Source organism: Zophobas morio, unplaced genomic scaffold (genome assembly GCF_036711695.1).
Source record: "Zophobas morio isolate AGI-343-1 ecotype UQ-CSIRO unplaced genomic scaffold, CSIRO_AGI_Zmor_V1 ptg000004l, whole genome shotgun sequence".
Classification (NCBI taxonomy): Eukaryota; Metazoa; Arthropoda; class Insecta; order Coleoptera; family Tenebrionidae; genus Zophobas; species Zophobas morio.
Window position 1 is genome coordinate 15904217 of NW_026972109.1, and position 26083 is coordinate 15930299.

Here is a 26083-nt window from a genome sequence, read left to right on the forward strand (position 1 = left end):
CGTCAATGCCGTTCGGCCAATCGCTATCTTTGTCCAACAATGCACGATCACCGCTTCGCTCGTTTTTCGTCCTTTCGGAAAATGGCGTTGGACTGGTAGATTTTGAGTTTGAATTGTTTAATTTGTTGACTGTGAAGGCAACTTAATTTCGTCAAAATGTCTCGTTCGATACGTGCTGAAACTCGGAGTCGTGCCAAAGATGATGTTAAGAAGGTTATGAATGTTATAGATCGGGTGAGACATTGGTGAGTTCAATACCTTTTAATTTCTCTAGAGATTATCTAGGTTTAGGAAAGCAATTGTTTCGTAAGGTTGGTACACTTATCAGATTATAATTTGAATTGTTTGTACGGACATGGCGTACAATCCGGCGAAAATGGGGCGATCAATGGTGTGATGATGTCATAAGAGGGGCGAAACGTAAAAAATGACAACTTCGTGATTTGAATGAATGAAAAAAACTGGTTTGGGTGGGTCTTTCACAGTACATAAGCAATATATAGGGTGGTTCTTGTAGCATCTTTTTAAGGGTTGTACAACAGTATAAAGCATTGAATTGGGTGGGTGGGACTGGTTTAACAGTATACAACATGCTTATAATGTATAGGATATAAATATGTAATAAATTCAGTAATATGATTTACCTAAAAACATTAAAATTAAACCAAATTATAAAATTTGCAAAATGCAACTGATGATGTTTATTCATTGCAAATACTTTTTAAAATAAATGTATAGTAGTCCAAGAACTATAAGGTTATATGGCCATCATAACATAAAATTATCCCATTGTGTCGAAGTTAAGATGTTTAGAATAGAAAAGGTTTTAGGATCGTAAATAACGTGTCCACTGTAGCTCGACCGACTGTTGTCGTTTCGTTCAGGGGCGTGTTTCATTAAATATCTAAATCTAAGGAAGAAATGACGATTTATTACTTAGTGCGAACTACACAAGGGGGGTTTTATTTGCGGACAACTACTTTATGATGGTCATATAACCTTATTAACCTTAACCTTGGACCACTTTATAAATATGTACCGGGTGTCTCAGTTTAACTACTGTACTGTAATATCTCAGTTACATAAAAAAGAAGTAAAAGAAAACACGAAAAAAATATAAAACTAGTAGTCACACTAGTAGATTTATTTACATCTTCTTTGGGCTTAATCAGAATTGACATCAACGTTTTCTTTTCAAATACAATAGAATATTTTTTTAATGGATTTACAGTATGTTTCGCTTTTTTGCAGTGATAGTACTTGAGGCGAAACTCCTTGATTTAATTTAAAAATAAATAAATGGCAATGTCTCAATTTATGTATTTCACTCTTCAGTGATTAATCTAATAATTCGTGTTTTTTTTTTTGGAAACGACTTCTTTTTTCAGTGCTTTAAAAATGTTTAGAAAATTGGAAAAGGTGAAACAATTGACGTTTCTTTAATTTTCATGTTTTTTTTTACACTGATTGTTTACAAACCATAAGTTTCATAGCTTAGGAAAGCCGAAAAAGTATAAGAGAAGCAACATAGGAAAAACATTTAAAAGTAAAACAAATTCCAAGCGGCATGTATTTCTAAAATTTAACAAAATATGAAATCTTCAAAACCAGAAGGAAATTTAAAAAAAAGATAAGCAAAATTAATTTTTCTTTAAATACGGAGGTGTCAAAAATTATTTTGGTAAATAAAATTAATATATTACAGATGTTAAATTACTGATAACATGCAGCCTATTTAAAAAACATACCATACTCTATTTGCAATAGAATGGTTGATGTCGTTTACAAAAAACACATTTTTTTAATCAATTCTTTTTTCAAATTATGAGTGGAGCAGGTACCTCAATTACATATCAGGTGCCACACTGCTCAAAATAATTATACCGTTAAAGAATTATTAATTTTTTGGCGGTATAAGCGGAAGTTTTTCGTGGAGAAAAGCATGACGCTACTGATGGCAGGTGTGATCCAGCGTCCGGTGAGGCACTTGTCCGGGAAGTAGATGTTTCCACCCACTGACTGGTTGCTCCAATATTAAGTCTTATATCTCACTGAAAATATAAAAACATATTCTATTTAACACACTTCAAAAATATAGTCTATGCGTTTTGAAAAGAATGAGTTGCTGTCGTTTCCGGAAAACCAAAGGCGAGGTAATACATTGATTTTACAGATTTCTTGTGTTAATTAGCTGTTCTAAATTTCGAGCTTTTTTGAAATAAATGATACGTTGAATTGCAACACTGGGACGTATATCGACTTTGCAAAGTTTAACAATATCAATTTAAAAATTTGAAATTTCTTTCCCAAATCGTATTCCATGTTTTTTCAGTTTGTTGTGTGTAAATGATCTGAATATTGACATATTTTTTCTTATTTTATTCCTGTATCTAATTTTTATCTTGTTCTGAAATATGCCATAAATAAGTAAAGTTGTTAGTAATAGTGCAAAAACGTTTGCTGTTCTTATTGCTTATTTTTTGTTTACCAAGTAATTTACGGACAAATTGCTTATTATAAGCTAATTATGCCATAAATTTTAACTTGCTTAAATTTTTACGACCAAGACAATAATGAAACTTGAATAGTGACATTCTTGAGTTGATGTGTCTCGCCTTAATTACTCATCATTAGTCTATATCTAGTTATATGTACAAATAATAAAGATTAGGCGGTGAGAAATAGTAGATATTGTACAAATAAATACAGCTCGTTCAATATAATTGCGAGTTTACACTACTGAGCATGCGCATTTTATCAAACAGGGAGAAAAAATGGGTGACCATCGGCGACACCACGATGAAAATATACAAGTGGGTACCTATAGCGGAATCCAAGAAAGGGATGAAACATCACAAAGAAGCAAACAAAGAAAATATGACGCGTAAAAGCGCAGTCGACAGTTCAAATTCGAATTCGAACTTTAGTTTAGCGGAGGATTCGAATACTTGTAAGTGTAATTTTGAAGGTTCGTTTTTGTACTGATTTAAAATTGTTAGGTTTTTCGACTGTAAGTGATTCACAAGGTCCAACTGATTTCTCATCGTCCCATATGACATTTTCCGAGGATTCCAATTCGCAAGGAAGTGAAATGGCTGTGAAAAGACTGAAGACAGACTGAAGCGACTAATTGTAAAATGTATACTTGTAACTGATCCAGTTGGAGGTCTTATTTTTTTAATGTGAAGTCGGAAGTCTTGCAACTAAGCTAAGATGGACGAAGTTGGCGTTACTAGTAATACTCAGTGAAGGATATAAACCTTGAGAGATTGTGAGAATCGAGAATTCTTGAACAAGGTGATCCAGAGCGACGAAGCGAGCTTTCAAACCTTGGTTTAGTTGCAAAATTAGAAGTGGTAGCAGCCCTTCAACTTCTACTTCATTATTCAAGTATTTATTTTTCTCTAAAGTGCTGTATATAATCAGTGAAGTATTCAATCGATTTACATTAGGATCCTAATTTATTTTTAAATATGTTTTGTAACTGTGTAACAGGTCACAATGTAAAATATAAAGATATATGAAAAATTTATTGTATTTTGCTAAACAACTATACATATTATTGACAAGACATATGGAAGATATACAAACAGACCGTTAAAATAGTAATACTTGCTTCACTAAATAGTTATAAATACAGGATAACATAACTGAATTTCAAACATCTGGACGGTCATCACAATACAGTGTTGCAACCAAAATTGGATATGTCAATACACATTTGGCATTTAGTTCACACGAACGAGTTTCCATTCCATAGCCGTTCAATCCGCCGGATTAATCGACCATCGAAAGTGGCAACTCGAGCGAAAATTAAACACAAACTTCACTCCAAAACATGATAAATGCAACATAAGCTCATCCCACAGGCCAACTTAACCTAATATAGGTCAAGTCGCCGCTTCCCGTGAAATCTCCACTTTGTATATCACGCTTGAAAATTTCACGGTTCCTAAAAACCAAACCGAAATGGCCGAATCTGAGGTCACATAAATTACAAGAGCCCACCCGACGATGAGCATAATTATATACAACTTACTGTAATCAACAGGACACTCGAAATATCAAACGTTAGTCTTAAAATATATACACGTGAAAAATAGACTTTATTTGAAATATCTCAATTTAGGCCTCGAACCGTTAACAATTTCAAACATGTACAATCTGACTAGAGAAGAAACAAAAGGAAGACTGGCCTACTTCTTATCGAAAAGGGGCAACTTCGACCGGACCGCGCCCTCGCACACCACGATCCTCGTGCACTTGTGCCTCTGCGGCGTCAGGTGCGAGTTGGCGGGCGCGCCCGAAGTGCCGTGCTTCTCCAAAGATCTACGTAAAGCCGCTATCCTCGAACTAAGCTGCAGACCGCCCCGCACGCCGCCCGGGTGCCTCAACGTCGCCCCCTTTTTCTCGAAGTAGTCCACCATGGAGGAAATATTCTTCGGCTTCATCTCCTGCACCCACTCGGACCCGGTCAGACTCGAGATGTCTTCGCTGCTGTCGGTGCAGATCGACGACGCCCTCTTGTGGAAAATCTACGAAAATGCGACGTTAATAACGTACATTTCAAAGATGCACGAAGACACCGGCTTAAACAGCTACCGTGGACTTTACCGAAAACAGCTCCCTTAAAAGGTCGCAGCACCTACGACACACAAAAAAGAGCTGCGACTAGTTTTAAAGGTATTTGAAAATTGTAACTCAACTGTTTCTCAACTTCCAAATTTTTAATTTGCAATTTTTCGCAATTTTCTTGAATTTTATTTTTCATTCTCCCGATTTTGTAATTTTCATTTTCTCGATTTTGTATCACAATTTTTCGTTCTTTTTCCTACATTCCTTTCGATTTTATATTTTTTCGTTTATTCAATTTTTCTAATTTTCAAATTGATTTTCCAATTCCTCGGTTTTCCAATTTTGCAATTTTTTGAGTTACAGTATATATTACGATTTTTTATTTGGTGGTTTATCAACGTACTCAGTTTTAAGAATTACTTATACAGGGTGACTCAAAAAAGTGATGCACTAAATAAACCAAAAACGACTCACTCCATTTTCTAGAAAATTTGGGAATACAGTACTATTATTACGTACGTTGGTGACGTCATCACAAAATTTTGTAATGGAAAAACTCTTAACTCATTTTCCCATGTCTCGACTTTTTCTTCGATTTTACAATTTTTTCATATAACAACTTTTCGTTTTTTCATTTTTTTGCATTTTTTAATTTTTCCATGTTTCGGTTTCGTAATTTTCCCTTTTAGTAACTTTGCTTCAATTTTTCAATATTACAATTTTTGAGTTTCTCATTTTTTAATTTTTCGTTTCTCCAATTTTTCAAATTCTTGAAATTTATTCTTTATTTTGTATCACAATTTTTCGTTTTTTCAATTCAAATGTTCCTTTCGATTTTATATTTTTTCGTTTATTCAATTTTTCTAATTTTCAATATTTCAATTTTAAAGTTTCTCAACTTAGTCTTTCGATTTTTTAATTTAGTGGTTTATCAACGTACTTAGAATTACTTATACAGGGTGATAAAAAAAAATGTATTGCATAAATCTAAAACGACTCTCTCATTTTCCCGAAAAGTTCGGAATATGGTACTGCTATTATTGATAACGTCATCACAAAATTTTGTAATGTAAAAACTCAACTTATTTTCCGATATCTCCACTTTTTCTTCGATTTTACAATTTGTTCATACCACAATTTTTCGGTTTCGTAATTTTTCATTTTTTCAACTTTAAATTTTTCAATATTACAATTTTCCATTTTTCGACTTTTCAGTTTCTCAAGTTTTAATTATTCCATTTTTCAATCTTTCGTTTCCTCAATTTTTGAAGTTCTTGAATTTAATTCTTCCTTTTCTCGTTTTTATCGCTTCAATTTTTCGATATTACAATCATACATTTTTCAATTTTTCAGTTGTTAATTTTTCGTTTCCCCAATTTTTCACCTTCTGCAATTTTATTCTTCATTTTCCTGATTTTTAAATTTTCATTTTCTTGATTTTGTATCAATTTTTCGTTTTTTTTTCATTTCCTATCTTCCTTTCGATTTCATATTTTTTTGTTTATTCAGTTTTTCAAATTTTCAATCTTCCATTTTCCAGGATTTCCAGTTATCTGATTTTCCTTTTTCTTTAATTTTCAATATTTCGATTTTACAATACATTTTTCGTTTTTTCGATTTTGCACTTTTTTGATTTTAAAGTTTCTTAACTTTAAATCTTCGATTTTTTAATTTAGTGGTTTATCAACGTACATACGCATAGTTTTTAGAATTACTTTTATACAGGGTGATTCAAAAAAATGTATTGCCTTGAATAAATCAAAAACGAGTCACTCTATTTTCCCGAAAATTTCGGAATGCAGTACTGTTATTATTGATGACGTCATCACAAAATTTTGTAATATCTCGACTTTTTCTTCGATTTTACAATTTTTCCATTTTTCAATGTTTCGGTTTCATAATTTTTCATTTTTTCAACTTTATTTTTTTCAATTTCTCGACTTACAAATTTTTCAATTATTCTATTTGCAATTTTTCAATATTTCCTCGATTTTTCAATATTTCCTCGATTTTTGAAATTATTTAATTTTATTCTTTTTCCCGATTTTTTCCGTTTCAATTTTTCGATATTACAATTTTCATTTTTCAATTTTTCAGTTTCTCAATTTTTAATTTTTCGTTTCCCCAATTTTTCAAGTTTTTTAATTTCATTCTTCATTTCTCGATTTTGTAATTTTCATTTTTTCGGTTTTGTATCACAATTTCTGATTTTTTCATTTCCTATGTTCCTTTCGATTTTATATTTTTTCGTTTATTCAATTTTTCTAATTTTCAACCTTTGATTTTTCAATTCGTCAATTTTCTTTAATTTTCAATATTTAGATTTTACAATACATTTTTCGATTTTAAAGTTTCTCAATTTTAGTCCTTCGATTTCTTAATTTGGTGGTTTATTAACGTATTTATAGTTTTTAGAATTACTTATACAGGGTGAATCAAAAAAATTATTGCATTGCATAAGTCAAAAACGACTCACTCCATTTTCCCGAAAAGTTCGGAATACAGTACTGTTATTATTGTTGACGTCATCACGAAATTTTGTAATGAAAAAACTCAACTTATTTTTCGATATCTCGACTTTTTCTTCGATTTTACAATTTGTTCATATCACAATTTTTCGGTTTCGTAATTTTTCATTTTTTCAACTTTAAATTTTTCAATATTACAATTTTCCATTTTTCGATTTTTCAGTTTCTCAATTTTAAATTCTTCGATTTTTCAATCTTTCGTTTCCTCAATTTTTGAAGTTCTTGAATTTTATTCTTCCTTTTCTCGTTTTTTTCGTTTAAATTTTTCGATATTACAATTATTCATTTTTCGAATTTTCAATTTCTCAATTGTTAATTTATCGTTTCGCCAATTTTTCGCTTTCTTGAATTTTATTCATTTTCCTGATTTTTAAATTTTCATTTTCTTGATTTTGTATCACAATTTTTCGTTTTTTTATTTCAAATGTTCCTTTCGATTTTATATTTTTTCGTTTATTAAATTTTTCTAATTTTCAATCTCTGATTTTTCAATTCCTCGATTTTCCGACTTCTTTAATTTTCAATATTTCGATTTTACAATACATTTTTCGTTTTCCGATTTTGCACTTTTTCGATTTTAAAGTTTCTCAATTTTAATCTTTCGATTTTTATTTTAATTTAGTGGTTTATCAACATACTCATAGTTTTTAGAATTACTTATACAGGGTGATTAAAAAAAATTGCATTGAATAAATCAAAAACTACATACTCCGACGTCATAACAAAATTTTGTAATGACTTATTTTTCGATGTCGCGACTTTTTTCTTCGATGTTACAATTTTTTCATATCACAATTTTTCGTTTTTCATTTTCTTCCATTTTTCGATTTCTCGATATTACAATTTTTCAAGTCCTTGAATCTTATTCATTTTCCCGATTTTTTTCATTTTCATTTTCTCGATTTTGTATCACAATTTTTCGTTTTTTTTTTTCATTTCCAATCTTTTTTTCGTTTATTCAGTTTTTCAAATTTTCCAATTTTGTAATTTTTGGATTTCCAGTTATCTGATTTTTCGTTTTTCATTTTCTTGCCGTTTTCAATTTTTCCAGTTTTCAATTTTTCGACTTTCAAATTTTTCTATTTTTCTATTTGCAATTTTTCAATAATACAATTTTCCGTTTTTCGATTTTTCAGTTTCTCGATTTTTAATTCTTCGATTTTTCAATTTTTCCTAGATTTTTGAAATTCTTTAATTTTATTCTTCTTTTTCCCCATTTTTTTCGTTTCAATTTTTTGATATTACAGTTTTCATTTTTCGGTTTTTCAGTTTCTCAATTTTTAATTTTTCGTTTACCCAATTTTTCACGTTCTTGAATTTTATTCTTCATTTTCTCGATTTTGTAACACAATTTTTCGTTTTTTCCTTTCGATTTTATTTTTTCGTTTATTCAATTTTTCTAATTTTCAATCTTCGACAATTCCTGGATTTTCCAATTTTGTAATTTTTAGATTTCCAATTATTCGATTTTTCGATTTCTGCAACTTTCAATATTTCGATTTCGTTTTTTCGATTTTTAACCTTCGGATTTTTTAATATTCCAAGTTCTTGATTTCCAATTTTTAAATTTTTCAATGTTTATTTTTATACTTTTTCGTTTTGTTTTACTTTTCAATTTTTTTAATTCGAAAAGTTGAAAAATCGAAAAATTGCAGCATTGAAGTATAAAAATCAAAAAATTTATATATTGAAAAAAAATAAAATGGAGAAAAAATGAATCTAATGGAAAAATTGGAAAACTCAAAAATTGTAAACTCGAAAAATTACAGAATCGTCAAAATTGTACAGTCGAAAAACTGTAATATCGAAAATAAAAAACTGACAAATTAAAAATGTCCATAAATGAAAAAATTCTAAAATCGCAAAATTGAAAAGTAGAAAAATTGAAAAATCGTGAAACTGAAAAATCTAAATCGAAAAGATGAAAAATAAAAAATTAGAAGCTGAAAAATTTAAAAATCAAAGCATTGAAAAACCGAAAAATTAGAAAAATAAAGAAATTAAAAAACCTAAACGGAAAATTGAAGACAAAAAATTGCATAACCTAAAAATTGAAAACTCGTGAAACAGCAAACCGAAAAATTTAAATAGAAAACTCGCGAGTTACATGCCGTGGAGTTGAAAAAACGAAAAATTGCAAATGAAAATATGAAGAAATGAAAAATTAAAAAATGGAAAATGAAAAAATAAAAAATTATTGAAAAATCCGGTAACTGAAAAAATAAAGAAAAAAACCGAAACGAAAAACTGCAAATTGAAAAAACTCGAGAAATCGAAAAATTGCAAAATTTAAAAATAGAAAAATTGAAAAATTTAAATTTAAAAAGTCGAAAAATTGCAAATCGAACTGAAAAAACAAAAAAAAAGTGTGATTTACGCCACTGGTTTGTACTTTACAGGTTACCAGAAAACAAAAATCGCAAGTGTCTGATAATTTTTCAAAGAAGCGGGATTTGTAGAACTACATTTTAGACGCGAGGGACGTTCTGTTTAATCGACCAATTTTTTATGAATCTTTACATTGCTAAATATTTCAAGAAAATTGGAATACCATGGCAAGGTCGCATCGCAATTTCAAAATAAATTATGAATATAAAGCCTAAGAAGAGTCTAATCAGAGTATTTAATAACAACAATAATATACTTTTATTTTCTACACGTATATACACCCAATTACAGAAAACACAAATGAATAAAAAACTACGTTCTCGGTCGTCGAAAAAATTTCGTACGCACCACATCAAGAAACCTACGTCACTCCTAACCCTACATTTCGCGTTCACCGCAAACACAAACCTGCAACTCGTTGGGCTCCAGCTCGTCCAGTGACCTCAGCGAGCTCACCGCCGTGCCGCTGTCCCACAGACTGCTAGGCGACAGACACTCCCCCACGCTCGAGTAAAACCCCGATTCACACGAACCTCTCCTCCTCAGGCTCACGTTGGCGTTCTCGCTGTTCCCCAACTCCAGCAGGTTCGTGCTGGAGCCCCCCTTGAAGAAAGGGTGAACGAAAAGAGGCGACCTCGACGTGGTGGCTTTCCGCGAGGAGGTCGGCGACCCGGGGAGCGACTTCGGCGACTCCATGGTGGGTTCGATGAAGGGCGATGGCAACTCACAGCAAGAGGAGAAGTTGCCGAGGAACTTTTTCACTCCGCGAAATTGAGCGAGGGTCGCGAACGGGTTGCTGGTGCGAGGTTTGTAGTGCGGGTCCTGGCGGCACATGGTGAGGGCATGACGGCGGGCCTTCTCGCTGGGGGTGGCGTGCATGGTGATGGCCAACACGGCAACGTCTTCGGAGAGCGATCGCCGGTGGACGACTGGAAATGGGTTCAGTTTAGTTAGGGTTCTGTACTCTAGCCCCAACAACAGTGCATTTTATATGAGAGATTTCCCGACGATGTTGCAAATTTGTTCAAAGGGTCAGCAAGTCGGTATACGAATTCTGAATATGTAAAGAATTTTCGTCATTCCTCATCTGGATTGGATATTTATGGTTAAACTTGGACTGTATATCTTAATATTTCTTGAATTTAATTCCTAATTAATTAATTTACATTTTAATGTTATTTATGACATACGTCGCGGTCTACCTGAAATTTCATTTTAGTTTTTTAGCAATATTTTACAGTAATACCGGTTGCAACCCGTCGGTATTTTATTTCAACTGATTAAAATTCTTTCTATCAGTGTTAAAAAAATTTAACAAAATTTCAAACAGATGCCGATTTAGTAAATAAAAACAACTCTCATATGAAATATATTGCGTATGGGCGTTATACACTGTCAACCAAACATGAGCTGAACAGTAGAAACCAGCGAAAGGGTGGGGGAAGTGACTTACCGGAGTCGACTCCGCCACCTTGGGTAAATGGCGGGCATAAATCAAATAGAGTTCAAGTTTGTAGAAAAATAATTGCGTTTGTGCGAGAGCTATTCGACTACCATTATAAAACATCTAGCGGCCTCAACATCTTTTCAAATAATTTCAAAAAGAATAAGTCAGTTGTACTTGAGAAAGTATTAGCCCCGCCCACCCACCCTGTATTTTCTTAAAAAGTATATGATTTGCCAAAATCCGTCTTATCTTAGCAAGTAATAGCCCCGCCCACCCGCCCTCTATTTTTTAAAGAGTATATCATTTGCCAAAGTCAGTTGTACTTAGACAGTATTAGCCCCACCCACCCACCCTGTATTTTCTTAAAGAGTATATGATTTGCCCAAATCAGCCTTATCTTAACAAGTACAAGCCCCGCCCACCCACCCTTTATTTTCTTAGAGGGTATGTCATTTGCAAAATCAGTCGTATCTTAAAAAGTACTGTACTTCCTAAGATAGATAAGACTGATTTTGGCAAATAATATATCCTCTAATAAAAAAGAGGGTGGGTGGGTGGGCGGGGCTAATACTTCTTAAGATAAGACTGATTTTGGCAAATGATATATTCTCAACAAAAAAAGAGGGCGGGTGGGCGGGGCTAGTACCTGCTAAGATACGACTGATTTTGGCAAATGATATACTCTTAAAAAAAAAGAGGGTGGACGGGGTAGTACTTGCAAGTACCGCCAACGCAACCTCTTATTTTTTTTAAGAGTATATCATTTGCGAAAATCAGTCTTCTCTTAATAAGTACTAGCCCGCCCACCTGCCCTTATTTTTTAAAAAGTATATCATTTGCCAAAGTCAGTTGTACTTTAGAAAGTATTAGCCCCGCCCACCCACCTTGTATTTTCTTAAAAAGTATATGATTTGCCAAAATCAGTCTTCCTAAGATAAGACTAATTTTGGCAAACATATATCTTCAAAGAAAAAAGAGCGCGTGCGCGAGACTACTACTTGGAAGTACTAGCTACGGCCAATGCACCCCCTTATTTTTTTTAAAATGTATATCATTTGCCAAAGTCAGTTGTTCTTTAGAAAGTATTAGCCCCGCCCACCCACCCTGTATTTATTTAAAAAGTATATGATTTGCCAAAATCCGTCTTATCTTGGTAAGTAATAGCCCCGCCCACCCGCCCTCTATTTTTTAAAGAGTATATCATTTGCCAAAGTCAGTTGTACTTTGACAGTATTAGCCCCACCCACCCACCCTGTATTTTCTTAAAGAGTATATGATTTGCCCAAATCAGCCTTATCTTAACAAGTACAAGTACACCCTTTATTTTCTTAGAGGGTATATCATTTGCAAAAATCAGTCGTATCTTAAAAAGTACTGTACTTCCTAAGATAGATAAGACTGATTTTGGCAAATAATATATCCTCTAATAAAAAAGAGGGTGGGTGGGCGGGGCTAATACTTCTTAAGATAAGATTGATTTTGGCAAATGATGTTCTCAACAAAAAAAGAGGGCGGGTGGGCGGGGCTAGTACTTTCTAAGATACGACTGATTTTGGCAAATAATATACTCTTAAAAAAAGAGGGTGGGTGGGCGGGGTAGTACTTGCAAGTACCGCCAACGCAACCCCTTATTTTTTTAAAGAGTATATCATTTGCCAAAATCATCATCTCTTAATAAGTACTAGCCCGCCCACCTGCCCTCTATTTTTTAAAAAGTCTATAATTTGCCAAAGTCAGTCTTCCTAAGATAAGACTGATTTTGGCAAATGATATATCTTCTAAGAAAAAAAGAGAGCGGGTGGGCGGGGCTAGTACTGGCTAAGATAAGATTGATTTTGGCAAATTATATACCCTCCAAGAAAATAGTGGGTGGGTGGGCGAGGCTAGTACTTCCTAAAATAAGACTGGCAAATGGTATACTCTTAAAAAAAAAGAGGGTGGGTGGGCGGGATAGTACTTGCAAGTATCGCCAACGCACCCCTTTTCTTTTGCTAGATATTTTTTAAACAGAAAAATACAAAGTGATTTTAGGAAATCATACATCAAATTAGCTTTCAAAAATTTGTCACTATATTTTGAATAAAAATTTGCCGTTCCTTCTTGATCATTATCAATTCAATCATTAGAGCTGAATTATTGGTTGCCTACTATTGGACAAACACTGAAAATCTTATGAAAGTTAGGTTATGACTGACGAAAATTAGTCATCAACCATCACAACGAAGCGGCAAAATTCATCTCGTATATTTTGCATAATAGGCTTTGGAGGTTGTGTTTTTGACTTATTTTGTATTCTAAGCTTTACAATATTCGAATAATCCGAACACCGGTTGGTATTCAATTCAAAAAATATAAAGAAACTTCACAATTGCTTAAACTTCATCACCCGGTACACTGTTTATCCAAGATGGTTTAAAATTTATACTGTTTATACCACGTGATTCTTTTATTTGATACAATGTCTGTAATTTTTTTATTTTTTAAGATAAACATATAGTTCTTTGAGCAAATTTGTATCATTCTAAAAGATCACTTATGTAAATAAATGACATGAGTGTCAATTTTTCAAGCTACTATAGATTGTCCATCAATAAATATGAATTTTTCGTCTATTTTGTTGAATAACTTTTAAAGTATTAAATCTTTCCATTTATGAAAAAATATATCTATATGTTCCATAAAAAAAGTTGACGTCATTTCGGGTTCTAAAATGTGAGGTCGCCATCACATAGATCTTATAAAATGATACAAATTTGATCCAAGAACTACAGGTTTATCTTTAAGAATAAAAAAGTTACAGGGGTTGTATCAAACAAAAGAAACACCCTGTATACGTAGCTAGTTAATGATTGATTACATAGCGGGCATGTTTCCAATTTTTTTTATGTACAACAACGTAAATTTTTTAGTGGCAGTGTTTTTTAATAGATTTTCCTTACAGCGAGTGATTAATCTTGAACTTGGGAACAGAAAATCAGATATTACTTGTGCGATCTCTACAAGAGTGTTGCATATTAAATTATAGACATGGATTTTTAATTTCTATATATGTATTATTATAAAAATTCCAGTCCACACTTTATTAAATAACTAAAAAAATAATAATGATCCCAAATTAATTCATATTTTAAAAGCTTAAAACAAAATTGTGCATTTTCAAATTCATGTAATGTCATAATTGTCATATACGAGCGTTGTTTATTAAATTCCGGATAAAACACTGGAATTGCTATATTTTTAATAATTCTTGTCTAGACAGATATTTTTTTTCTCAAAAATCTTTAGATTAAAATCTTCAAGCACTACTATAAATTGTAGTAAATGTAAAAGTTAACATTCTTAAAAAAACTATTATTTTCTGCAGAGAAGTAATATGCACATATACATAATATAATATATAATAATAATAATTTATTTCTTCCAACAAAATGTTGTCCACAGCATTAGGTTATTCTTGATATTTTTTATACTATAGTTGTCAACAAACATTTTTGCGTCCGTGTGGAATCTGTTTTGTATAGTGTAAAAGAAGGTAACTGGATTTCTATACATAATTCGAAGTCTCCATAATTATTCCCAAATATTCAAAATTATCACATATTTTAGTTTTTGAAAAAGTGTCTAAAAATCCTAAAAAAAATTCGGATATCGATTTTAACGTATAGATTAAGATAATATTTGCTTTGAAAGTTTTTTTATTGTAAAAAAATCCTAGCAATTTTTGAAAAAATAAAGCCGAAAACAACTTCTAGAAGTCGAAAGTTTGACTTATAAGTGTGTTTGACTTAAGCCGCTTAAGTCATAAAAGTTTTACAAGGTGTATGTCAAGTGAGTTTTGTATTGAAAGATTGAGCTTTTAAAAAATAGTTCTAAATGTTCACAAAAAATCTGAGAAAAAGATTTCTGCGTGGTGATTCTAAAATTATAGCATTTTTATTGTCCTGGAACAAGATTCTAGAAATATTTGCTTTGAAAGGGGTTTTTTGTTCCAAATCTTAAATATGGCTCTACTTCGACGGGCGATTCTGGAAAAAGAGTAGCGGTTTTCGAAAAAAATCAAGCCGAAAGTAACATCTGAAAATCAAAATTTACAAAAAAATCTCTTGAGTAATTTTCGAATATGGTAGTAAAAGGGTAAAAATTTCCGTGACAAGGGAATATCCAAAAAATATGAGCTTTTGAAAATGTTGCCTAAAAATTCCTCAAAAAAATGTTGGGAAATCAATCTTAACGTACAGATTAAAAAAATAAAGCATGTTAAATGTCCTGGAACAGTATTTTAGAAATATGTATTTGTTTTGAAATTTTTGTTTTATTTTAAAAACTGCCACATTTCATCGGACGATTTTAGAAAAATCCTAGCAATTTTCGAAAAAATGAAGCCGAAAACAACTTCGGAAAGTCTAAATTTACTTATAAAAAATTTTTTGATGTAATTTTCGAATACGGTAGTAAAAAGGTCAAAATTTTCGTAACAAGGGAATATCGAAAAATGAGCTTTTGAAAAATTGTCGATCATAACGTCCAGATTAAAAAATATAGCGTGTTCAATGTTCTGGAACAGTATTTTAGAAATATATTTGTTTTGAAACTTTTTTTTATTCTAAAAATTGCCTCATTTCATTGAGTGCTTTTGGAAAAATCGTGGCAATTTTCGAAAAAACGAAGCCGAAAACAACTTCTAGAAGTCGATATCTAGAAAAACGATTGTTTAGGTAATTCTCAAGGGTGGTCGAAAAAGGGTCAAAATTTTTATTAGAGAAGTATGTATTGAAATATTGGTCTTTTAAAAATTTGTCTAAAAATTCCCAAAAAAATCTTGGCTATGGACCTTGACGTACTGATTTGAAAAATATAGCGTGTTTAAGATGCTGGATCATCATTTTAGAAATATTCGTTTTGAAAATAATTTTTTTTTAAATTCTAAAAATCGCCTCATTTCATTGGATGATTCTGAAAAAATGGTAAGAGTTTTCGAGGAAATCAGGCCAAAAAAACTTCTGGAAGCCGAAATCTCGAAAAAAAAAATTTTAGGCTAATTTTCAAAAAAAATTTTCGAAAAAAAGTTCAAAATTTTCATAACGGAAGAATTGAAAAATTGAGCTTTCAGAAAAACATTCTAAAAATTCACAAATAATCTGAAAAATTGATTTCGGCGTGGTAATTCTAAAACTACAGCATCTTTATTGTCCTGGAACAAGATTTTAAAAATATTTGCTTTGAAACGGGTTTTTTTGTTTAAAATCTTACATATTGCCCTGTTTCAACGGGCGATTCTGGAAAAATAGTGGCGTTTAAAAAAAAAAAAAATCAACCTGAAAGTATGTAACTTCTGCAAGCCGAAATTTACAAAAAAATCTCTTGAGGTAATTTTCGAATATGATAGTAAAACGGTTAACATTTTCATAACAAGGGAGTATCGAAAAAATGAGCTTTTGGAAAAGTGTCTAAAAATTCACAAAAAATAAAAAATTTGAGATATCGATATTAACGTACAAATTAAAAAATATATAGCGTGTTAAAGGTCCTGGAACAGTGTTTTAGAAATATTTGCTTTGAAAGTTTTTTATTGTAAAAATTGCCACATTTCATTAGAAAAATCCTAGCAATTATCGAAGAAATGAAGCCGAAAACAACTTCTGGAAGTCGAAATCTAGAAAAAAATTTCTTTACGTAATTTTCAAAGGTGATCGAAAAAGGTCGAAATTTTCATTAAAGAAGTATTGAGAAATAGAACTCTTGAAAAAATTGACTAAAAATTCACAAAAAATAATAATAGCGATTAGTCGTGTTTTTCTATAAAGACGTTAATACTTTACACTTGGGTACATTTAACAGAAGATAATTCGTATTACATCAGCTTAGCAGTTTATCCGTATTATCCTGAAGTTCAATGCAGTATTACATTAAGTATTTTTAGGTTATCTGGATATATGAAATATCGTTGAAAAAAACAAGATACGATAAAGGGCCTAGAGTGGAACCTTGTGCTACACCTTCGCTAGGGTCGAAGCCAGAAAAAAAATTGTCTAAATAATATTAACAAAATGGTACACAAGCCAAAAGTTCTCAATTTTCTTAAAATAAAATGATGTACAAAAATCTTCGAAGGCTCTGGGTTTATAATTAAAAAACAAATCTATTGGAGTCGTAAATAGTTTTCAAATGCCTTATATTTTTATCCGTCACAAATTGTTGGATTAAGTATAAGATTAACACAAATTCTAGACAAAATACAGTCGGACCTCGATAACTGAAACCGGGATAACTTAAAATCCTTGATACTTAGGACTAATCTTTGCAACAAAGCTCTTGCAGGCAAAGAAACGAATAACATATTATAAATTAACGTATTTGTATTAAATTTTCCAAACCACAACCACAAAAAAGATAAATTAAATAACGCATACTCTGGTTATGAAACAACATACTGTCGTGTTTTTTTTATATATATAAAATATATGCAACAGCTTGTAAATGTGCCTTACAACAAACAATTCAACACAGACAACATTCATTCTTTGATTTATATCAAGGATTTGCAAGTCGCCAAAAAATAAAATAATTTCACAATGGAGATAATTTTAGAACAAAGAGAAATTATTTGCTGGCATATTTCCGATTTCTATATTTCCATAGAGTCGAGAAAACCTCTGATTGTTAAGTCACTGTGTATATGTACGTGATTCATTTGTTGTAGAATTCCAGTGATCAAAGAATGTTGCGGTTTGTCCAATTTTTCATGAAACAAAGTTTCAATATACCTATTACAAAATTCCGAGGCTATTTTTGAATTAAATCTAGGGCTGCCAAGAATAAAATTAATTTCTGCGGAAATCAGAAATAAATCACGGTCTATTTGTGCATGAAATGGCCTTGACTGTTCAAACCAATAAAAATTCTGTAGTAAGGTTATAGAAAATACACGAAAACTAAAAAAAGTTACAACTGTCTCTTGATGAGAACTACAACAACAAAAACAAGGCTAAATAGGAACAAACTTTAAGTCCTATAATTTTGTTTGTTTCTCAATGAAATCGTTTTTCTTTATTATTTATTTAATTTATCTCAATTACTAGATCATGTAGCCCTGTACTAGGATTATCCCGCTATATCTGGAGTATGTGGGTCACTTATTCGATTAAATACATTTTAGCAGCATGATTTCTGTCTGGGTATGCCGCTGCGCATTGTTATTGGTTGTTGAGCTTGTTACTCGATCATAAAACAAGCTTAATAACGTTACTATAACTAATTTTTGTTTCGCGATTTCTTATGTACACAAGCATTAACCTGATTTTTTTTCTTAAACAAAAATGCATTCAAATCGATCTACTTTTAATAATGTGAGTTAAATTAACCAATTAAGATAATATTTATCCGAGAGATTTTTGAATAGTTATCGCCCGATCGTTTAAAATTACCATGTAAAATATACGTGACGGTGTTAAAATTAATTAATGGTTTCTTTAAATCTCGCTTTCACAGTTTGATGATGTAAATAATTAACAAAACTGTGGAAGAAAATGCAGAAATACTGAAAGTAGCAAAATTAGGCAGTCGATTGTGCCAACTTTAACCGCTTAAAATGTATCGAAAGCTACGAGTTATTGCAAAAAAATGTCGCCATGAATATAATATAATAATGGGAGGATTCAGCTGTACTTTCATCAATCTTTTTTCATAAATAATTTAGTTTGAACTGGAAATTGCCCTTTAGGCGTCGGGGTGTAACCCAGCAACGAACCTTCGAATCTGTAATAAAATTATTTCTTAATTATCAGTGCTCTTGGGTTATTAACTCTGATAATAAAATTACTACGGGATATTAAGACAGAAAATTTACAATATGCACGTCAAGTTCTCGTAAGACAGCGAAAACAAAAAAGATAAGAATTTTTATCTCAGTCATTACTTAGTAACCAAATCACACACACCTTTGGCTTTTGACAATTAAGTTATCTTTACGTTGTTTTTAAATATACATTAACTTTTTTCAGAATATAGACAATCCATAAAACGGGGTTGAAATTCCTCGAGGATAGTATTTCGCGTCATAAATTGAGCTTTTACTATGAAGCACACACAGCAACGAGGAAATAAATCAAGATTCGTTGCATACAATATCCGCAAGCTTTTAAAAGTGCATACAAAGTTCAAAGCAATAAAACCTCACCATATGCATGCACGTTACTATGAATTATTGCACATGCAAATGACACTAAATCGAAATCGTGGTTAATTTTTCAAAATTATCAACTTAATGTTTCCTGTGTAGAACTGTAATTGGCGAAGTCTCCATTAGTTTTATATTCATCAAAGTTTATTGCTGTCGTGCCACTATCACAAAAAAAAATCTTAACGCTCGTTCGTTATTGCGCAGAAAATCACTGCAGGCCCATCAATAGTGCAAATTATGTTTTTTATGTAAATTGTGCCACATTCAAAGCCGACGAATGCCAGGATTCCTTTGAAATACGGTTATTTGAGATGTTCGAGTTTGTAGCTCGAGTTGCCAGTTTACGCAGACAGGTTGTTATTTTCCAGGGATATTTAAGGGTGACATTTCGTGAATGGTGTATTGCGGAGGTTTCATATTTACATCAGAAAAAAAATACTGGTCATTATTTATAAAGCTAGTTTATGCTAATACTTTTCATTGGTGGGATATTTGCGTGACTATGTAAAAAAAATTTCTTGTAAAATGCGAGCATTAGGCAAAAGCAAGGTTTAGAATTTTTCATTTCGTTTCCAAGAAAACCATAAAGTGAATAAATTATGGTAGATGTCTGCTATGATTTGAATCGAGTTTGGCCAACTACCAACTCAGACTGTTTCTACATTTTGTGTAATTTATACACTTTACCACTGTGACAATTGTGTAATTGGTGGCGCAAAAATTTCGTGTTCTCCTTTTCTCCCTTCTCTTTTGGCTCAAAATTGTATGTTACAATTTATATCCAAGTAGAACAAAATCTGTCTAAATAACTCTACATGTACAGAAACGGAGCACCTACTTTTTCATTTTCTAGAAACTACACAATGTCAACAAGATACGAAACTATATATTATTCAATTCAACGAATAGCTCTCCGCACGTAAAGGCCATAAACCACCATCCCCAAATACTCACTCTTTCTGTGTTGCGGTGCAGACGCCTGCACCGAGAGCATCGGCAACTGCTCCTCGCTCTTGGCCGCGCAGCTCGCCAGCTTCGCCTGCTCCCGGTCGGCGGCATGCTGCAGATCGGCCAGGATGTCGGTCAATATGTGGACGATCTCATTGAATGTCGGTCGACTGCTTGGAGTGATGGTGCAGCATCGAAACGCCAGGTTCAAAAATTCAGGTACAACGTTCTGTCCACACATTTCGGTAAACGCTAGGTAATCGAGACCAAAATTGTCAGTCCTGGGCAATTGGTCCGGATCGGCTTCTACGCGTGCTATCAGTTCGCATAATACTATTCCGTAACTAAAAACATCACTTTGTTGGTCGTAGTATTGACCTTTCAGGCACTCGGGGGACATCCAGTACGGCGATCCTACCGTACATAGCTTGGTTTTGCCGTCGGGGAAGGTGCTCGCGAGGCCGAAATCGCCGACGACGGCCTGGAGATCGCCGGATTCCAGGCGTTTGATGAGGACGTTCTGGAAGAAATGTGGTTAATAGCAATGTACGACAATAATATTAGCGTACATGTTGCATATGCAACTTATCTTTGAATAATAATAATATTCACTAATTCAGTTAATTCCACATTTTCCTTAATTTCATAGTTCAAATGTAAGACGTATCGATAGAACAATGTGTATTACCAAGGCAGTGCGGTAATTAAGTGTCATTACTGCACACTTATGGTAATAACTGTCATTGCCTCAATGGAATAATAGTTATTTACGTTACCGGTGGTATAAGAGGGTTATTATCCATGAGTGTGAAATTTGATCACAAGTAGACGCTAGCCGACCACTCTAGCCAATCGTGAAAGATAATATTAACCCACGTACTATGCACAAAATTTTATTTACGTTTATGGGATTTTTTTCAATACATACATGAAAAGATATTTATTTGTTTTAGGGAATGAATACGAGAAACTAACTTTTCCCACTCACTACGGAGTGCGGTAAAGTAACAATACCGTAATCACGGCAACCCATTAGTTACTCAATGTTGCTGGTGGATAAATTAATTTTATATATGTATATTATGACCACAGTTAGGCACAGCCGAAGTGATGGGGAATCAATTAGACAAAGATTAAAAACGACGGCGTGACGTTAGACGAGAAATTTGGCTGGCCGACTGTGCAGTCTCAACCTCAGTTTCAGGGTTTATCTGATCAAGATCATCACGAAAATTGTGATGTTGAACAGTCATTTTTAATTTTTAAAGCATTTTAACATCTAGGAGAACTCGTATAACTGAGGAAAACCTAGAAAAAGTAGTAATTGTTATTAATTCCCGAAGTTGTAGGCCACGACTGCAATAGCGCTGGTGATAGGACGGCAATGAGCATCACTTCCGCTACGCCGAAGTCTGATTATAACATATAAACTACCTAGGTTCGTCCACGATTATACAGGGTGCTGAAAAAATGGCGTACCCACTCTTATGACACGTTGTTGAGGTCTGTTCATAGAACAAAAAAAAAAATGATAAAATTCTTGGGCCCAAATGTAGAAAATATAGCCCTTCAAAATTTAAGTTTTATTTTCAATATTTCACCATATTCTAATTCACCACTACTTAGTGTTGCATACATGAAATCAATTAGACTCCCAGTATTCAAAATAATTTTGGAGGTACATATCTTGTTTTCATCCACAGTTTTCTTCATTTTATAATATAACAAAAAACTTAAAAATTGTTTAGGATGAACTGGAAAAGTGTGGCTAATTTTTAGAGTTTAGATAGGTCCAAACCGACATTTTTCTGTAAATGAACGTTAAATTGACGTAAGGAATTTTTTAGCGATTTTTTTCAAACTTAGACTTGTGCATTTAATAATCTACCGTTGATTTGGTGCGCCATTTTTTCAACATCCTGTATACAGGTGTCCCAAATGGAACTCCGACGCCTTATATAACGGATAGCGATATTGAAATTTCGTAAACGCTGTTGTTTTTAGCTCGAAGGGGAAAGCTTAATTCAGTACACTGCAAATATGACGTATACAGGTATCCCACATAAAACTCCGGAGTCTTACAACTTAAAAACGAATAGAAATATTGAAATTCTGTAAACGCCAGTGTTTTAGCCTTGATTGTTTAGGCTGCAATTTGCAATGTATATCTTTTTTAACGGATTTAACACATAATTAATTACGTAAAACACTGCTGAAATTCAGAACCATCCAGAGGAACGTGTGGGTTTAAATAGAGACCACCTCGGGAACGAATTATTCCGTCAATTCAGTGAAGAGAGAATCCAGTCAAGTTGCGCCGGAATTATTTTGTACATAATCGCTGTGCAATTAGTCTTGTAAATTTGAGTTACTGAGAAATAAACTGTTGAGTTTTATCCACGCCGATTTTAATTACCGATCAACTAACGATACCATATCCATTCTCAATATATTAGGCTGCGGAATTTTATCTGAGACACCTGTATATTAGGCACTCTAAATATAGATTTTCCAAAAAAAGAAAGAAAATGGAGTATGAGTAGAGGATGTTTGAAAAACAAGAAACAAGACTTGGAAAGAACATGGTTTTGAAGATGTAATAAAAGTGAATCCATCGTTCCACTTGGTTAGAAAACACACGTCATGAAGCCGGACACAACACAATAGGGCTTCAGCGCAGGTCGTTCATGCGACTTTCATGTGATCACTACTACATTTATAAAAAAAAGTGGACGATTTAAGTTGATTACCACAAAAATTTACCATTTTAGACATGTTTTACGTTTCTTGTTGTCGAAATAAGTTTACACATATTAAGAAAAAAAGGAAAAATGTAGCCCCGCCCACCCACCCTGTCTCAATTGTGATGATTTTTTTATATTCGTCGTGAGCCAAGAAGGCGGGGCTTGACTGCAAAATCCTTACTTTTTTACGAGTAATTAAAAACATGGTTTTGAGTGTCGTGTTGTTCAAAGAATACTACGTATATTAAGAAAAAAATAAAGCCAAAGATTAGGCCCCACCCATACCCACCCCGATCCCAATTCTCAATTGTGACGAATCGATATTTCTTTATACAGATTTTCCATTTTAAACATGTTTTAAGTTTCCTGATGTGAAAAGAAGTCTACACACATTAAAACAAAAAGACAACATGTAAGCCCGCCCACCCGCCCACCCGCCCTATCTCGATTGTGATGATTTTTTTTATTCGCCGTGAATCAAGAGAGCGGAACTTAACTGCAAAATACTTATTTCTTCACAAAAAATCAAAAACATGTTTTTGAGTACCGTGTTGTCCAAAAAATACTATGTATATTAAGAAAAAAAAAGGCAAAATATAAAATATACAACTGTCTGACGGATTTAATATAGCTCACAAATACAGAGTGATTCAGCAAAGGCGCACCAACTCTACAACACGTTGCAGAGAATTGTTTGTTCAGCAAAGAAAAAATAATCTGAAGAATTCTGGGTCAAAATGTAAAAGGAATATACCTTAAAATTTTCAACATTTGACCATAGTTTAAATCACTACACATTTTGTGTTGGGTATATGAAATCGATTTGGCTTTCATTATTCAAAATATGTAATTTTTGAAATATCGTCTTTTATTGATCGTTTTCTTCATTTTTATGTCTCGAAAAAATTGAAAATTGGTCGAAGTTTATTTCCCTCGCGCTTGTAACACAGTCCTACAAATCCTTCTTATTATAAAATTGATTTTGCGATCAAAACCCCGCAGCCCCTCGCCGTGAGGGGCATTGGGGGGGGGGGGGGGGGGGGGGGGGGGGGCTTAATATAAAATATGCAGATAATCAACGGGAAAAAATGTCCTCTCAGTAATACTTAATAACATGCTTAACTTCGAGTGACAAGTGAGACGATTAATTAAGTTACAATGCAGTAAAAATATTATTTTGGGGAAGGAGATGTTAATATGATGCTTGTTTTTGGAGTTTTAATTCCTTTTTTTTTCGTATTATAGAACACGTATGCGACGCGCGCCGGAATAGGATGTCTAGTTCAACACCGACCGAGTTCGACACCGGCACCGACACCAGTCTGAACAAATGTAATCACGACGCGCTGGATCGCCGGGTGATAATCACTGAATTTAATCGCCACTTATTCCATAAATACAATTAACGAAAACGTAATTAGTAAAATGCTGTCTATTATTATAATAATTAATTATGATATTTCTATGATAAATAAATAAAAAAAGTATATTTTATAATAAACAACAATTGACAATACATGGATATTTACTTGAATTAACCCAATCATCATCATTTTGTCAAAAAATACAAAGCCCACATATTTTTGGTTTTTATTATTTTTTAAGAGAAAATTAATGACTTCGCCAGGTATACGTGTTTAATTTAACTAAATTGACAACGCAGAGTTAAAACTCCATCCGTGCGTCCCTGTGTCGAGGCACTCTTTTTATTATTATTATTATCATTATTAAATATGGACGGGCACGACACTTCTGCATTCTTATACATATTTTGGAGAAAATGGGGTGAAGCGTTCTCGATTTGATAAAAAAAAATTAGATATGCTGTCGGTTCGAACCACTAACCTTTCATTTACAAACCAGACCTCCATACTGCACGACAACGACAAAAAAACAAGAGGGCGGACTCATAAAGCACAAGTGTGGGGGTATACTATTTTATGAAATTTAATTTTGTTTATTGTACAAAATTTTGAGAGAATGTGATCACGTTGTTAGTGACAATGATTAGATCTATTTAGGTTAACGTTTTACCATCTACATGAAATTCCTAAAATATATACAAAATTTGACAATTGGTTCATTAGTAAGGTCCGGAATTTATGAGATTTGCATATTGATGGCTGTCCATACTACAACTAAATGCTTTCGGATCTATGCGAATTAGGTAAATATGAATTGATTGACGTATATTAAATTTTACAATTTTGCATTAATCAAGATTTTTCACATATTTTCGTATCTTTTGCATATTTTGACAATTTTTAGATTTTCAAAACATAACGCGAACTTTTTGCAAGTGTCAGCATTTTTAACTTCTATATGTCGAAATCTACAAGACAATGTCTTTGGTTAAATTTCGAAAATTGTCAAAAACAATCAAAAATTTCAAAATGGAGTGTATTGAAAAAGTGAGTTTTTAAAAAAGTTGCTTAAAAAATCCCAAACAATTCTGAGATATACATTTTGACATGCCAATTGGAAAAATGTAGCGTGTTTATGATACTGGGGCGAGATTTTGGAAATATCCGGTTTGAAATTTAATTTTTTTTAATAATCTTAAAAGTTGCCACATTTCAATTGGTGATTCTGGAAAAATGCTGGAAGTTACATTTGCCAAAATCGGTGTTATTTTAAAAGGGACTAACCCCGCCCACCCACCCTCTCTTTTATTAGAAGGCATGTCATTTGCCAAAATCGTTCTTATTTTAGCAGGTACTAGCCCCGCCCACCGACACTGTTCTCATTCTAACGATTTTATTTCTGTTGAATATAATATAATTCCAAACAAGCATTAAAAAAGTAAAGGGAAAAATAGGACAACTTATAAATAAAAAGTTTAAGGAAGTACTAGAAAAGAATCAAGGTTATAGTTTGTTATCAAAAGTAGCTAAAATACATAATGGAGATTCTAGTAGTGAGATTAACACAGAACCAAATTTAATTAGCGCTCGTAAGTATGCACCCATTACATCAGTGAATGTAGAGAGGAGTTTCTCTACCTATAAACAAATTTTGTCTGATAGACGACGTAATTTTTTAATTGAAAACATTGAGAAACATATAATTGCAAGTTATAACATTAATGTAGACATTCAAGTGTTTTTTGATGTATCACTGTACTCGTTTTTTACAAATAATTGTTATTTAGTTGTGTTTCTTTTTGTAAAATAAAGTTTTTAGAATATGGCACAATACTGCTTTAAATTAAACCTATTAGACTTGTGGATACACTACCAATTTATTGTATACTCAATAAAAAAAAGTACAAAAT

General features: G+C 32.5%; 2 protein-coding genes across 2 annotated transcripts in view; one reads left to right on the forward strand and one right to left on the reverse strand.

Moving 5' to 3' along the window:
- Positions 1–46: 46 nt before the first annotated feature.
- On the forward strand, positions 47–3528 carry LOC135143099 (B-cell CLL/lymphoma 7 protein family member A). Its single transcript, XM_064074963.1, has 3 exons — positions 47–245; positions 2766–2950; positions 3000–3528. Exons 1-3 carry the CDS (start codon positions 157–159, stop codon positions 3119–3121), a joined length of 396 nt encoding a protein of 131 aa, XP_063931033.1. The 5' UTR covers positions 47–156; the 3' UTR covers positions 3122–3528.
- LOC135143087 (dual specificity testis-specific protein kinase 2) overlaps positions 1112–26083 on the reverse strand; it is a 56697-nt gene continuing 31725 nt past the window's right edge. The window contains exons 4-7 of the mRNA XM_064074937.1: positions 20072–20585; positions 9900–10420; positions 4201–4535; positions 1112–2051 (exon numbers count right to left, since the gene is read on the reverse strand). Coding sequence (XP_063931007.1) covers positions 2042–2051; positions 4201–4535; positions 9900–10420; positions 20072–20585 — 1380 coding nt within the window. The 3' untranslated portion in view covers positions 1112–2041. The remainder of the gene's footprint in view (positions 2052–4200; positions 4536–9899; positions 10421–20071; positions 20586–26083) is intronic.

Coding starts and splice junctions, on each gene's coding strand:
- LOC135143099 (XM_064074963.1), top strand. CDS start 157: ATGTCTCGTTCGATACGTGCTGAAACTCGGAGTCGTGCCAAAGATGAT. Junction 246..2,765: donor ATAGATCGGGTGAGACATTG/GTGAGTTCAATA, acceptor TTTATCAAACAG/GGAGAAAAAATGGGTGACCA. Junction 2,951..2,999: donor AGCGGAGGATTCGAATACTT/GTAAGTGTAATT, acceptor TAAAATTGTTAG/GTTTTTCGACTGTAAGTGAT.